Below are 16,258 nucleotides of genomic sequence, written 5' to 3' on the forward strand. Positions count from 1 at the left end.
GCCAACAAGGGCCACACAATTACCAGCCCAATAGTTCCATTAACAAGACTGCTTCCTTCCAGAGTGCCCCCAGGCAGTGGCTGACGTCTCTCTCCCATTGGCCGGGGACCAGATCTTTTCCTTCCTCTGCTACTCCCCTTTGTACCCAGGACAGTGCTCGGCACACAGTGGGCACTTGATAAATACTGCTGTCTCACTGGCTGAATGACTTGGTGGGTGGAATCCACTTCCCAGAAAGGCACACCACTGCACTGAGTCGCAGCCACCCCTTGTTTTCTGCTTTCGTGGTCTGTGATGGGGAAGTTGAAAAAAATTTCACAATTGCACCCATATCTTCACAGTGCTAACCATATCCAACTAGTTAACGCTACCACTAGGAGGAATTTACTGTTAGCCCTTTCTGTTACAGTTCAGCACCGCAAGGCAGGCAAAAGAATCGGCTGGGTGAGGCAGGCAGGGAATAGTTGGCATAAGATTGGGTCCTCGTGCTTGTTTCCATGTGATTGACAGCTGCTGCCAAGGTAGCAGTGAGTTGGAAGGTCCTTTGGGGCGGGTTTGGAAGTAGGACTAGTCAATCCATGGTATTTATTAATAATAATAACGATGGTATTTGTTAAGCTCTTACTATGTGCCAAGCACTGTTCTGAGCAGTGGGGGAGACACAAGTGTATCAGGTTGTCCCAAGTGGGGCTCACAATCTTAATCCCCATTTTACAGTTGAGGTAACTGAGGCACAGAGAAGTGAAGTGACTTGCCCAAAGTCACACAGCTGATAAGTGGCGGAGCCAGGATTAGAACCCACGACCTCTGACTCCCAAGCCCATGCTCTTTCCACTAAGAGCAGTGTTCCACTAAGAGACTTTCCACAAAGAACAGTGCTTTGCACATAGTAAGCGCTTAACAAATGCCATTATTATTATTACTAAGCCATGCTGCTTCTCTATTGCTTCTCTTCTCTTCTCTTCTCTTCTCTCCTCTCTTCTCTTTATTTATTGAGCACTGACTGTGTGCAGGGCACTATGCTAAGCGTTTGGGAGAGTATGATACAACAGAGTTGGTAGATATGATCCCTGTCCACAGGGAGTTTACAGTCTACAGAGGAAGGCAGGCATTAAAATAAATTACGGATAGGGGTAATAGTAGAGTATAAGGATATGTAAATTCATTCATTCATTCAATCGTATTTATTGAGCGCTTACTGTGTGCAGAGCACTGTACTAAGCGCTTGGGAAGTACAACTTGGCAACGTATAGAGATTGTCCCTACCCAACAGTGGGCTCACAGTCTAGAAGATAATAAGATAATAATAATAATAGATAATAATAGAAGATGTAAATAAGTGCTGTGGGGCCGAGGTGAGCATCAAATAATAATAATAATAATAATAATAATGGCATTTATTAAGTGCTTACTATGTGCAAAGCACTGTTCTAAGCGCTGGGGAGTTTACAAGGTGATCAGGCTGTCCCATGTGGGGCTCACAGTCTTAATCCCCATTTTCCAGATGAGGTAACTGAGGCACAGAGATGTTAAGTGACTTGCCCAAAGTCACACAGCTGACAAGTGGTGGAGCTGGGATTTGAACCCATGACCTGTGACTCCAAAGCCCGTGCTCTTTCCACTGAGCCATGCTGCTTCCACTGAGCCATACTGCTTCGAAGTGCTTAAGGGGTATACAACCAAGTGCTTAATGGATGTAGAGGGGAGGGTGGGTAGGGGAAATAAAGGCTTAGGCAGGGAAGGCCTTTAGGATGGTACGTGATTTTTTTAGGAGGGTTTGGAAGATGGGGAGAGTAGTGGACTGCTGGATATGAAAGGGGAGGGAAGTCCAGGCCAGAGGGAGGAGGACATGGACAAGGGGTCAGCAGCGGGACAGACAAGCTCGAGGCACCGTGATTTTAAAGGAGTGATGCATATGGGTTGGGTTGTATCAGTGAGGTATGGTAGGAGAGGGCGAGCTGATTGAGTGCTTTAAAGTTCATGGCAAGGGGTTTAATACTACTACTACTACTAATAATAATGGCATTTATTAAGTGCTTACTATGTGCAAAGCACAGTTCTAAGCACTGGGGAGGTTACAAGATGATCAGGTTGTCCCACGGGGGGCTCACAGTCTTCATCCCCATTTTACAGATGAGGGAACTGAGGCACAGAGAAGTTAAGTGACTTGCCCAAAGTCACACACCTGACAAGTGGCGGAGCCAGGATTTGAACCCGTGACCTCTGACTCCAAAGCCCAGGCTCCTTTCCACTGAGCCACGCTGCTTCTCTGATATCTTCTATCTGATATGGAATTGGATGGGTAACCACTGGAGGTTCTTGAGTAGGGAGACGGGGAGTGAACTTTTTTTAGGGAAATGATCTAGGCAGCAGAGTGAAGTATGGACTGGAGTGGGGAGAGACAGGATGCAGGGAAGTCATTGAGGAGGCTGATGCAGTAATCAAGGTGGTGTCACCACCTGGAATCTCCACTTATGGCTGGCAGAGTCCTTGAGTCCTAAGAAAGTTCACCTTGTCTGCAGGGCACAATCCCTGCTAACACTAGATTGGGGCTTAACATTAGATTTACCCAAGAAGATTCAAATCCAAACCAGACTTTCTCTCCAAAACCTGATCTTTAAAAACCACATGCCCGTGCTGATGAGGTCGATGTTTTAAAGAGCCGAGAACTGTTGGAGCGGGACAGTACGGCTTCCTAACCCTGAGCTAACCCAGAGAGAGTTGGGTTTCCCCTCTCTGAACTGGAACTTGAATGAGGAACCACCTTGCAGATTCTGGAGGAGACTAGAGAAGGCTGAGGTGAGAGATAGAGAGAATGGAGTTATGTTGAACCAGGAATGACTTAGATAGGCTATTAAGGGCAACTTCTTGGTTCTAAGGCCTGGAGAGACATGAGAATATATTACCAAGAAGGTTTGGAATCTCCTGGTCTGGAAGTGTTTATGAAAAACACAGCAGCTGCTTGTCGTGCTGATTTAGCGCTTGGTACAGTGCTCTCCACACAGTAAGCGCTCAATAAATACGATTGAATGAATGAATGAATTTAGGGGTGCTGGTCCTTTCTGGACCTTGGTTTCTCCACTGGCAAAACGGGATAGGGCTGAGGGATGGACTAAGTGACCTCTTAAGGTCCCTTCCTCCCTAATGTTTTGGGGTTTTTTTGATGGTATTTTTGATGGTATTTGCTAAGCCCTTACTATGTTCCAGCACTGTACTAAGCACTGAGGTGGAGACAAGATAATCAGACTGGACACAGTCCTGGTCCCACATGGACCTCACAGTCTAAGTAGGAGGGAGTAGGATTTAATCCCCATTTTACAGATGTGGAAACTGAGGCACAGAGAAGTTAAGTGACTTGCCCAAGGTCACAGAGCAGGCAAATAGCAGAGCCAGGATTAAAACGCAGGTCATCTGACGCTCAGGCCTGTGCTCTTTCCAGTAGGCCACACTGCTTCCCTATCAACTTTTTTTTATGGTATCTGTTAAGTGCTTACTATGTACCGGGCACTGTGCTAAGCACTGGGGTAGATACAAGACAGTCAGATAGGGCACAGTCCATGTCGCACATGGGGCTCACAGTATTAATCCCCATTTTACAGATGGGGTAACTGAGGCACAGAGACGTTAAGTGACTTCCCCAAGATCACACAGCAGACAAGTGGCGGAGCCAGGGATTAGAACCCAGGTCCTCTGACTTCCGGGCCCATGATTTTTCCAGTAGGCCATACTGCTTCCCTATAAATGGTTTTTTAAAAAGGCAATCCTATAGCAAATACAGCCCAAGAGGAAAGACTTTAGAAGCTGGGATTGTCAATCTTGGAGAAGAGAAAACTGAGGGCCTCCAAAATTCTCTCTCTCCATTCCTGAACAGGAGGAAATGAGCCAGATGCCAGAAGGATTGGCTGTAGGAAATCTTCTTACAGGAGAGATCCTCACCTGCCTGGGACAGTTTAGGCGCACTCAAGGCAAGGATACTGGACTAGATGACCTCTTAAGGTTCCTTCTAGCCCTATAAATTTAACGCCAGGCCCCAGAACAGAAATAGGATAGGCTACAGGGAAGTATAAATGTTATTAATAATCATCATAATAATAACAGTAATAATAATAATGATCATAGATGGAAGCTCCTTGTAGGGAAAGCCATCCCAATCTAACCTCTCCCCACTTTTCTTCAGGAAGACAGAAGAGCAACAAGAAAGAAATGTGGCAACAATAAAATTGGATGCTTGTGGAGCTAGGTGATGGCAGGGAGCTAACATTTCTTGTCCATAGAGTAGGGGTTGGGAAGTAGGGTTGTGATAGTTCATTTTCAGGGTACATTAAGTCTCCTGAGTACTTGAGTGATGGGAGAAGGGAGAGGGCAACAGCTCAAAATCCTAAGCAATAAACTTTTATGTTTTGGACTGTGTGAGTCCTTTGCCCTCACTCCCTTTCTCCAAGCTGGGTTTTATCAGCTTGCAGGGGCTCCTGTCTTTCCCAGGGATTGTCTCCCCTATCCTAAAAAGACCCTCCCTTGATCCCACAGCTCCCTCCAGTTATCGCCCCATCTCCCTCCTACCAATCCTCTCCAAATTCCTTGAGCAAGTTGTCTACATCCACTGTCTCAAGTTCCTCTCCTCCAATTCACTCCTTGACCCCCTCCAATCTGGCTTCCATCCCCTTCATGCCACAGAAACTGCCCTCTCAAAGGTCACAAATGATTTCCTTCTTGCCAAATCCACTAGCCTGTACTCCATTCTAATCCTCCTTAACCTCTCAGCTACCTTCAACACTGTCGATCACCCCCTTCTCCTGGAGACATTATCCAACCTTGGCTTTACTGACATTGTCCTCTCCTGGTTCTCCTATCTCTCTGGCCGCTCATTCTCAGTCTCTTTCATGGGCTCCTCCTCCGCCTCCCCCCCCCCCCCTAACTGTGGTGACCCTCAAGGTCGAGTTCTAGGTCCTCTTTTATTCTCCACCTACACCCACTCCCTTGGAGAACTCATTCGCTTACATAGCCTCGACTACCACCTCTATACGGGTGATACCCAAATCTCCAGCCCTGATTTCTCTCCCTCTCTGCAGTCTCTCATTTTCTTCTGCCTTCAAGACATCTCTACTTGGATGTCCTCTGGTCACCTCAAACTTCACATGTCAAAAACAGAACCGCTTATCTTTGTACCCAAACCCTGTCCTTCTCCTGATTTCCCATCACTGTAGATAGCACCACCATCGTTCCCATCTCACAAGTCCATAATCTTGGTGTTATCCTTGACTCATCTCTCTCATTCAACTCCCATATTCAATCTCTCACTAAATCCTGTCAGTTCAACCTCCACAACATTGCTAAATCTGTCCTTTCCTTTCCATTCAAACTGCTACCATGTTAATCCAAACACTTATCCTAACCCTCCTTGATTACTCTATCAGCCTTCTTGCTGACCTCCTTGCCTCCTGTCTCTCCCTACTCCTGTCCACACTTCACTCTGCTGCCTGGATCATTTTTCTACAAAAATGTTCAGTCCATGTCACCCCAGTTCTCAAGAACCTCTAGTGGATGCCCATCCACCTTTGCATCAAAGCCTTACCATCGGCTTTAAAGCACTAAATCACCTTGTCCCCTCCTACCTCGCCTCACTACTCTCCCAGTACAACCCAGCCCAAACACTTCGCTCCTCCAATGACAACCTTCTCATTGTGCCTCACTCTCATCTATCTTGCCGCTGACCTCTCAACCACTTCCTACCTATAGCCTGGAATGCCCTCCCTCTTCATAGCCGACAGACAATTACTCTCTCCTCCTTCAAAGCCTTAATGAAAGCACATCTCTTCCAAGAGGCCTTTCCTGACTTAGTCCTCTTTTCCTTTTCTTCCACTCCCTTCTGTGTCACCCTGACTTGCTCCCTTCCTTCAACCCCCCTCCCACCCCCCCAGCACTTGGGTACATATCCATAATTTATTTATATAAATGTCTGTCTCCCCCTCCAGACTGTAACCTCATTGTGGGCAGGGAATGTGCCTGTTATATTGTACTCTCCCACGCACTTAGTATATGCTCTGCACACAGTAAGCACTCAATAAATATGACTGATTGATTGATTGGAAGCTGGGGCCGAGAGACAGCATGGGGACCTAAAGGGCCTTGTCCCTGAACACGGGAGAGAAATGTCGGGGAGCCCTCCAGGATGGACAATTTTTCAGGTGAGCAGTGGAGGGCTCAAGGGTCTATGGAGCCCTAGAGAAATGCCAGTGGAACTCTCTAAGGATTCTTCAATTCCCAGCAGGCAATCTTCCTACAAGACTACTTTTTTCCTTAATACTAATACTAATACTAATTAGTATTAATACTAATACTAATACTAATATTGTAATACTAATTACAATAATAATAGTAATTATTGTATTTTTAAAGCTCTTACTATGTGTCAAGCACTGTTCTAAGCACTGGGGTAGATACAAAATAATCAGCTTGGACACAGTCCCTGTCCTGCATGGGGTTCAAAGTCTAGATAGGAGGCAAGACCGGTATTTCACCCCCCACTTTGCAGATGAGGAAACTGAGGCACAGACAAGTGAAGTGACTTGCTGAAGGTCCCACAGCAGACAAGTGGCAGAGCCAGGATGAGAACCCAGGTCCGCTAACTCCCACGATCACCCCCTTTCCACTAGGCCATGCTGCTTCTCATAAATGCTACTTCCAAGGTGCACCCTGTTGGGATTACAGAGCTCAAAAAGCACTGTGCCTCCTCCCTGGGCCCCAGGGAACCAAGGTCGAATAGTGCCTGCTGGGACTTGTAGTGTGGACTTGCTAGACTGGAAACTCCTTGAGGGCAGGAATCGTGTCTCCCGATTCTATTGTATTGCATTCTCCCAAGCACTTAGTACAGTGCTCTGCATCCAGTAAGTGCTCAATAAATGCCATTCACTGATTGGCTTTAGCTTGCCCCCCCCCCCCCCCCCCACCAACCCCGGCTAACTCAGGTCTTCCAACTTACCTCCCTCCATGTCTTCTGTCCAGTTGCGGCTGCTACTTGTGGGTGAGTTGGGAGAGGTGTAATAATCTCCCCCAGGGCTTGTGTCCACATCTTCCTCCATGGAGCCAGATTTGTGTCGTTTGCTCCTGAGGGGGAAGCAGAGACCAGTTAGCATGGATGTGGAGGTGGGACTCGGGGGAGGGGGTGGAGAGGGAGGGAGAGTGCAGGGAGAGAAGCTGGGGTTTTCTGAGTTCTTGTTCAGATCCCTGGAGGGAGTGTGACCCCAGAATGGAGAGGAGATGGAGTTTCTGGGAGGATAGAGTGTGCGGAGTCTGGACTTGTGAGCAGGGGGCGTGGTTTAGGACCCAGGGGTTTGGAGAGAATTGGGTGCCGCAGTGAGGATGAGGATGCCGAAGGACTATGGCATGCATGACCGAACTCATCACTTGGCATAACTGTGTGCTTCCCTCAGATCTACGTACCCATCCCTCTGAGGCCCTGCCTCTATCCTTGGCCCAAACCACCCCCAACTCCTCTCTGAGGCCACAGCATGGCACGTACCCACTGGAGGATGTGCTGGGCAGCGTTCTTCTCATGCCAGTGCTGGCAGGGTTCAGGTCATAGGCCAGATGGCCTTGCAACTCGCCCAGGGAGAAGTTGGGGCCTGTGCCCGTCACCACCGGTGCTGTAAAATCAAAACAGAAAGGGAAGAGCTAGGGTCAGGGGCAGCAGGTAGGAATGGCGGATCTGGGAAGAGGACATGTCCGGCCTTCTGGTGGGGATGGGAGATGTCAGAGGAAAGGAAGCTCCTCGCTCATTCACCCAGACTTGGAGAAAACCCTTCTTTGAACGCCCACCCCAGACAAGCCCAGCACCCCTGGGGTTCTGCTAGGAAGGGCATTCTGGTAGCGATACTGAGAGAGAATCATTCCAGGACTGTGTTTGACCTGATGATCTTTTATCTACCCCAGCGCTTAATACAGTACTTGGCATCTAGTGAGCACCAAACCTGTACGACGGTTAAATTCATTAGGAGTACTTGGCTCTGGATGTGAGGAAGGATGGGCTGTTCTTTGTAATTTTTTATGGTATTTGTTAAGTGCTTGTTATGTGCCAGGCACTGTACTAAGCGCTGGAGTAGATGCAAGCTAATCAAGATGGACACGGTCCATGTCCAACATGGGGTTCAGAGTCCTAATCCCCATTCTACAGATGGGGTAACTGAAGCCCAGAGAGGTGAAGTGACTTGCTCAAGGTCACAGAGCAGACAAGTGCAGAACTGGGATTAGTACCCATGTCCTTCTTACTCCCAGGCCTGTGTTCTATCCACTAGGCCATGCTGCTTCTCTTGTAAACAGCAGGAACTTCAGACAACTCTGCTCTAGCTGGCCAGGATATGCCCCGTGAAAATGCCGGTGAACCCACTACGAGGCCCTCTAGAAATGGCCGCGTTCCTCGTTTGGGGACAGATTTCATTTTCAGGGTTGGGACAAAGGAACGAGTTTAGGATGAGGAAAGAATGTTTTAACCCAGGATTTGGTGAGGGGAGAGAGACAGGATGGGGAGGGTGGGAGAAGTTTAGGGGGAAGCCCTATCCCCTCCCAGGAAACCAAAGTGAACGTAAACAGAAAGTGAAACCACACAGCCTGGTTTCGGTTCCTAAGTGGCCAAAAGCCAATGGCATCAGCAAAGGCAGATTCAAGCGGGAAGGGACCCAGGCTATGCTGGTGAAGATGAAGAAATAGGGATCCTGCATTCTTTTTCATTTGGGTCCTTGTGGGTAAGTCCTAAGGGCCTGACTCTGATTCCTGTTTTGGTCTCGGATATCACCCGTGCTCCAACCCAGGGCTTCTGCTCCACGGACCCTTTCCTTCCTGACCAGCCCGCAAGGGAAAACCAAGACTAGGAAGTGATGCTGGGACTAGTCCAGGAAAGGCATGCTCTCCGAGAGACTGCTAGGGTGCTGGCCAGACTCCTGCTGCTGCTGCTGGGTGAGGAGGGTTGCGAAGGCCAGGGCTGGAGGCCCCTGGGGGGAAGGGAATCCAGAGGGTACTCACTTCGGGAAACTTGGATGAGTTCCGTGACGCTGAAGACCCCTGATGTAACAAAGCTTTCCTGGAAATCTGTTGTGTCTGCGCCGAGAGTCAGAGAGAGAGAGAGAGAAACAGAGAGAAACAGAGAAAGGCAGAAGTTAGAGGGAGGAAAAGACCACATTGTTTGGCTCTAGGTCTGTTCTGGGCATCCTTCTTGGCATGCTCAAATCTTTGGATCTGAGCAGAAGGCTTTTCTGAATCGTCATTACCATCATTCTAAAATAACAGTCTCCTCCAACTTGGAAGGATCTTCCAACTGGGTGACCTAGCCCAGTCCCTTACTTCAGGCACATCTCTGGGAGGTGGAGGCCTATCTGTCACTTCTCGGAGCTCTCCGGGGACCAAAAAGCCACAACCATCCTCAGGAACAGGAACCAGAGCCTGGCAGCCCATGGCACTGAGTTCCCGTACCGCAGGGTGCTGGGGTCCCCGAGGGGGCCCATCCTCCTCCCCCGCCTGACACTGCAAGAGACAAGCTCGGGGCAGGCCAAAGCTGTGGTTCCCTTGCGGGACACTGGGAAGGTGGCGGCAGCATGGCCCTGCGTGGAACCGCGGGGGGCCGAGGGGACCTAGAACCACGTCGTTGGACCAGTCATCAATTGTTATTGTCACAGCTGTTGATTTTGGTTCCACCATGTGAGTCTTTTTCCTTTCTCCCGCTCCACTCCTTCCCCAGGAACCTGCTCTCCCACCTGCCCCCACTCCCCAGAGACTGGGAACCCCCATAGGCCAGGGACTGGTGGTCTGAATCTATGTCTGATTGATGTCCACATCTCCTCCCTGATTGCTGCTTCACCCAGGGTCAAAACTTAACCAATGTCATTATTGATTGATTGGTTGATTCGAGTCAACTGAAATTGATTTCATTCCTTATTCCGCCATTTTTGGAAAAGGCAACAGCTAGTTGGTATTCTCGACCATCTCTTTTCAAGAACTTTTCTCAGAGGTCTTATTTTCTCTCTCCTCAGCAGCGTCATCAACTTTATCATACCTGATACTTTCCTCTAGACTGTGAGTTTCTTATAGGCAGGGAAAATGTCTATCAGCTCTGCCTTGTCTTATGCCATCACGTTGTTTCCGACCCATAGTGACACCACGGGTGTTGTCCTCTCCCAAGCACTTAGTACAGTGCTCTGCACACAATAAGTGCTCAATAAATACCATTGATTGATTGACAGATACTCTGACTCAGCCTTGCATTTAACCAACAAACCTCTCTCACCCCAACTGCACTTCTTTGGTTGTCAACCATAGGACAGCTTTTGGGAGATGCTCTGCTTGACCCCCTAATAGGAAGTAGAGGCCCAAGGGATGGGAGTGGGACTCTCTGGAGTTGGAGCTGTGCTGGGGCAGCTCAACTGAGTCTCCCAGACCATAGGACCCCAGGTGTCTGGGGAGCCCTTAGGGTGCCCTGGCTTGAATTCCTTTGCAGAGGAGCTCAGTCCTGCTCTAGACTGTAAGCTCATTGTGGGCAGGGAATGTGTCTACCAACTGCTTTATTGAACACTTAATACAGTGCCCTGCACACAGTAAGTGCTCAACAAATACCACTGATTGATTGATTGGCTGATTTATCATCCCTGTGAAATAGGGAGGGGTCCAGGGAAGATTAGGATTTCATTGGGTGGAGGAGGAGACCGAAGCCCAGAGAGGATCAGTAACTTGTTCCAAGCTGTACTCTTGCAGCTGTGACCATTGAAGCCGTTTCTTTTCAGATGACTGTGGTGAGCACTTAGGACCAAAGGGCTCTAAGGTTCCCTCCTAGGGTTTCTGACTGGGATTTACTGAGTGTTTTTATGTGGGCAGAGCACTGCACTAAGGAATGTTGATTTTGGTTCCACCATGTTTTAACATGGATTAAAACACAGGTACAACTGGCAACAACAAAAGTCAGTAATAGATGAAAAATAATAATAATAATAATTATGGTATTTGTTAAGCACTTACTGTGTGCCAGGCACTGTACTAAGTTGGGGGTGGATACAAGCAAATCAGGTTGGACACAGTCCCTGTCCTGCATAGGGCTCACAGTCTTAATCCCCATTTTGCAGATGCGGTAACTGAGGCACAGAGAAGTGAATTGACTTGCCCAAAGCCACACAGCAGACAAATGGTGGAGCTGGGATTAGAACTCATGACCTTCTGAGTCCCGGGGGATGTTGAGTCGGGGAGCACCTCCTGCAGGAGATGATTTTTTAAGAAGGCTGGGAAGGTGGGGAGGGAGGAGGTTTGGTGGATTTGAGTAGGGGAGAGGGATTTCCAGGCAGGGGGAAGGGTGTTTGCAATAGTTTGGAGCCGGGAGAGCCAGGAGGGAGGAACAGTTAGGAAGTTAGCTTGGGAGGAGCGAAGAGTGTGGGCGGCGGAGGGGGAGAGGAAGGGCTGCGAGCCAAATGAGAGAAAAGGTAAGGAGCAGAGAGCTGGTGGAGGGCCCCGAAGCTAATGGTCAGGAGGTTCTGGATGATGCAGAGGGAAATGGCTTTTGAGGAGAGGAGAGGAGGATGATCTGAGCAGCAGAGTGGAGGATAGACAGAAGAGAGTAAGGGGGCTGGTGTAATAATCTGGCTGGGAGGTGAAGAGGGCTTGGACCAGGCTGGTGGTTGTCTGGGTGAAGGGGAAGGGGGCAGATTCGGGAAATGCTGGAAATCAAGGAAAAACCGGTAGGATTTAAAGACAGACTGAATGTGGGAGGTGAAAGCACTGCACTGGAAGGTGATATGGAGTCAGAGGAGTCTGGGTGAAGCTGGGTAGATCACTCTGGATTGCCAAATCTTTTCCTTTCTGGGCAACTTATCTCATCTAGTTGCTTGCCTCGGCTGGGTTTTGGGCATCTGGTGAGTCCCCCGCATTATCTATCAATCAGTCAATGGTATGTACTGAGCTCTCGCTGTGAGCAGAGCACCATAGTAAGTGTTCGCAAAGGATGCACTGGCCTGCCCTTCCAGCAGCCCAACCCCTGAAACACGATGAGCGAGTAGATACATCTTCTACTCCAAGGCACGGGGCTGGAGTCAAACCAGGGTGGTGATTTTTTTTTCTCCCAGTGCCTGTGCCTGAACAGAAAAAGAAGGGTCCTACTCTCCCACAGGAGATGCTATCCTTCTTCTTTCTCCAGCCTCCATGTTGCCGTGACCATGGGGCGCACGGGGCTGGGGAATCATGGGACACGTGTCCTGTGCTGGTCAGCAGATTCCCCTTAGCAACATGTCCTTCAGTTGTCAAGCTCCAACCAAAACACTTCCTCTCCCCTCGGCCACCTGTTCCCTCCTTCCTCTGCTCTTGGCCTCTCACTCGCTCCATGTTTCCTGTTTTGCAGCCGCTCAGCTCCCTCTCTCCGGGATTTATTTTCTTTGCTGATAGTCACCCTCCCAATGAAGACAGAACTCTCTCCTGTCTCGTCCTTGTCTCCCCCTCCCCCTCTAACCCCCCCCACAGGAGCCCTGGCTGGGGCCCCGTGACCAGAGCCAAAAGGCCAGAGGAAACATGATCAGGCCTGGAGCTGGGGTGCCTGGGCCTTCCTGCCCACTCTGTCCCCGGCGCATTATGCGGTGGGGCTTAGAGTTCAGGGGAAGAGAAGGGGAATCCAGACTGGATCAACTGTCTCCCTGGCCAGGGATTCCCAGCTAGGTCTAGAGCAGATGGATTCAGGGAACTCGTTCCTTCTCTTCTCCTGCTGTCCCGTCCATATCCGGGAGCCACTGAGCCAGAGGGGAGCAGGGTGGGTGATCTGTAAGCACTTAGTACAGTGCTAAGCGCTTAGTACAGTGCTCTGCACACAGTAAGCGCTCAATAAATATGATTGATTGATTGATTGTAAGCACCACAAGGGCAGGGATCAGGTTGTTTGAAACGGGCTGGTTCAGCACCCAAGCACGGAACCATTACATGTGGGTGACGATGGCTTAATACTGTTTGACAATAAGGACAGATTTCATCAGCCGGGCCCTGCTGGCCAACACTTACCCAATGTGATAGGCTTGCTGTCCTCTTGATCTGACCCGATCCCTGTCCTGGGACTGCTGCTCTGCTCTGAATCTGAAAAGAGAAATGACATCGAGTTGACCCCTTTTTTCCTTGCCCTTTTTTCCTTTCCCACCACCCCAAGCCTAGATCCAGCATGAGAAGCAGCATGGCATAGTGGATAGAGCCCGGGCCTGGGAATCACAAGGTCATGGGTTCTAATCCCAGCTCTGCCACATGTCTGCTGTGTGACCTCAGATGAGTCACTTTACTTTTCTGTGCCTCAGTTACCTCATCTGTAAAATGGGGATTGAGATTGTGAGCCCCACGTGGGACAGGGACTGTGTCCAACCTGATTTGCTTGTATCCACCCCAGTGCTTAGTACAGTGTTTGGCGTATAGTAAGTGCTTAACAAATACCACATTTATTATTATTATTATTATCCAGCTGGGAAACTCCAAACTCCACCGTTTCCAATGGGAAGAGGGCCCAAGCCTTCTCTCTAGGAGGCCAGGGCTGCCAGCTCAGTATTCCTGGCTCCGATCATCCTTGCTGGGAGAACACAGCTCTCTCTGGGGAAGAGCCAGAGGGAAACAGCATGGCCTAGTGGAAAGACCATGGGCCTGGGAGCCAGAGGACCTGGGTTCAATCAGTCAATGGTATTTATTGAGCACTCACTGTGTGCAGAGCACTATACTAAGTGCTTGGGAAAGTCTACTACAACAGAGTTGGTAGACGTGATCCCTGCCCAGAAGGAGCTTAGGGTCTCTGCCACTTGCCTGCTGTGTGACCTTGGTCGAATTACTTCACTTCTCTTGGCCTCAGTTTCCTCCCCTGTAAAATGGGCTGTCAATCCCTGTTCTCCCTCCTACTTAGATCACGAGCCCCATGTGGGAAAAGGACTGTTCTTGACCTGATGGTCCTGAATCTATCCCAGCGCTCAGGACAGTGCTTGGCACCTAGCAAGCACTTAATAAATGCCACGATTACTATGACTATCAGGGGCCACCACCCCCGCCTTCCCGCCCTCAGCCCCAATCTCCCCCGAGGTGGCAGGTGAGGCCAGTGGAGCAGCAGAAGCTCCGAGGTCCGTGGCCCTGACCCATGACAGAGCTGGCATCAGGGAAACGGGGATCAGCCTTTCCCACAGATGGTTAAAAAGTTAATAGCTGGTGACCAGGGTAGGGTCGGAGTGCTGGGGCCCAGTTGTCATGACGACAGCCTTACACTAATGGCTCCTTGACGTAATCTGATTTGCCGAGTTAATGGACAGTCTCTGAGGTCTCTGCACACTCACCAGAGCTCCCTTTCCTGCCCCGGACGGTGATGAATGGGGCAGCCGTGGCAGACGGAGGCTCCCTCTCCTCACCACCACCCGCCTGCTAGCTGCCGATAATGGAGGAAGCTCCCAACCCCAGGCCCTGTGGCGCCTTTAACCAGGCCCTGCTTACACCGTGCCAGGTTAAAGCCCAGGCCCGCTCCCCCTGTCCACTCTGCCTCTTGTCACTCTACTTCACAGGTTCCTAGGGCACAGGCAGGTGCTCACACGCGCGCGCACACAAACACAAACGCCAGAGACCCCACAATTATCCCTCCCAGAAAATTTTTTTCAGAATAGGATGTGTTCCGGATGATTTGGGCACCTTGCTGAAGGTGGGGGGACTAGACTATATGATCTCTCGAAGTCACCGTGCACCCCGATCTGAAGATTCTGTGATTCGATGTCTCGACTCAGATCCACACCAGGGCAACCTTCTGTGTGCCTCTACGTATGCACACCCGCACAAGCCCCCCCCCCCCCCCAGAGACCCCCTTTTTGGGGCACACAGGCCCTCGCTCATGCGTACTCATTTGGAAAGACCCAGACGGGTACTCACTTGGAACTGCACACAGATATCGCTGTTTGCACCTCCAGTGATTGGGTTGGAGCCATGCTCAACGGGACAGTGTGTGTGTGTGTGTGTGTGTGTGTGTGTGTGTGTGTGTGTGTGTGTGTCTCCGGTGGGGGAGGGGGATACGGCCGTCTCAAGTGGCGGTCTCCCCAACGTGGGTAGCTTTAGTTGGGAAGAGCTCCCACACAGACCCTATGCTAGAGGAGAGGGAGGGTGAATTCGGCCATCCCTCCACTTCCTGAGCCAAAGGGACTGCAAGGAGGACCTGTGCCATGGTCTTTTCCTTCTTTCCTGCCCGCCGGGTCTTGCCAAGCCCCAACTCAGGGAATTCCAATCCAAACACCTCATATTTCCTCCCCGTCCTGTAGCCTCCCATCACGATTCCAACTGAAAATGGAAATCTTCCCACTGTGCCTCAGGCTGCTGGACCCACATCTTCCAGATGCCTTGCACCTGCCTTACCCAGAGCGACCGGAGTGGGAAAGGAAGGTGTGCTGGCATCCCACTTCCTGAGCCCGGTGGCAACAGGGCTTTAGGGTAAGGACGCGTCTTCTCTCCCTCGAGCCTGTCCCCACCACGGCAGTTAGCAATGCCGAGCAAAGCCCATTCCCACTGTTCCCTCCGCTCCCCCTGCCTGCGCCATGCTTCATCAGCAACACACTCACGGCGCAGCCTGCAACTCAGTGCTCCCCGCTCCATCTTATCTAAAAATAATCAGACTCCTTGGGCTGTGAGCAGACGCTGAGCTCAGCATTATTGGTTTCTAGAGCAGCCTGGATTAGATTCACAGATGCGTTCCCCCACTGCCAGCCAGAGGGCTGCTCCGCCACACCCTGGAGCAGGTGTGCATGCGGCCTGGCAGGAGCCTGCGGGCCTGGGGCAGAAAGGCAGGGATACCAGAGGTGGCAACTCCTGGTGGGAGAGAGGGTGGGTTGATGGTGGGGCATCTGGGGCAACGGGGACCACGAGACTGCTATCCTGGTGAAGGAGTGCTCCGGCACCTGGCTCCTGGAGGGAGACCCTGAATTTACATGTGATTGTTTTTACATGTGCATATTGCACGGAAGCACCCACTAACCCCACAATGCCCCCCCCTTTTCCCTACACCCCTTGGCTGTACCACGAGAGAGAGCAGGTGAAGGCCAGGAATAGAGTCCAGGAATATACCCAGTCCCAAATCTGGCCAGAAGTTCTTCTCCAAAGACCAGGGGACACTTGGCTATAATAATAATAATGACGGTATTTGTTAATAATAATGATGGCATTTAGTAAGCGCTTACTATGTGCAAAGCACTGTTCTAAGCTCTGGGGAGGTTACAGGGTGATCAGGTTGTCCCACGGGGGGCTCACAGTCTTA

General features: G+C 50.4%; 1 protein-coding gene across 7 annotated transcripts in view; it reads right to left on the reverse strand.

Moving 5' to 3' along the window:
• Window positions 1–16,258, reverse strand: part of NFIC (nuclear factor I C) — a 120,158-nt gene that overhangs the window by 26,937 nt on the left and 76,963 nt on the right. For all 7 annotated transcript variants that reach the window (XR_005457180.1, XR_005457179.1, XM_038770814.1 and 4 more), the window contains exons 3-6: window positions 13,012–13,083; window positions 9,016–9,090; window positions 7,520–7,643; window positions 6,980–7,104 (exon numbers count right to left, since the gene is read on the reverse strand). Coding sequence is in view for 5 of the 7 variants with exons in the window: in XM_038770814.1 (XP_038626742.1) it covers window positions 6,980–7,104; window positions 7,520–7,643; window positions 9,016–9,090; window positions 13,012–13,083 (396 nt within the window). In the remaining 2 variants the exon portion in view is untranslated. The remainder of the gene's footprint in view (window positions 1–6,979; window positions 7,105–7,519; window positions 7,644–9,015; window positions 9,091–13,011; window positions 13,084–16,258) is intronic.

Source organism: Tachyglossus aculeatus, chromosome X2 (assembly GCF_015852505.1).
Source record: "Tachyglossus aculeatus isolate mTacAcu1 chromosome X2, mTacAcu1.pri, whole genome shotgun sequence".
Classification (NCBI taxonomy): Eukaryota; Metazoa; Chordata; class Mammalia; order Monotremata; family Tachyglossidae; genus Tachyglossus; species Tachyglossus aculeatus.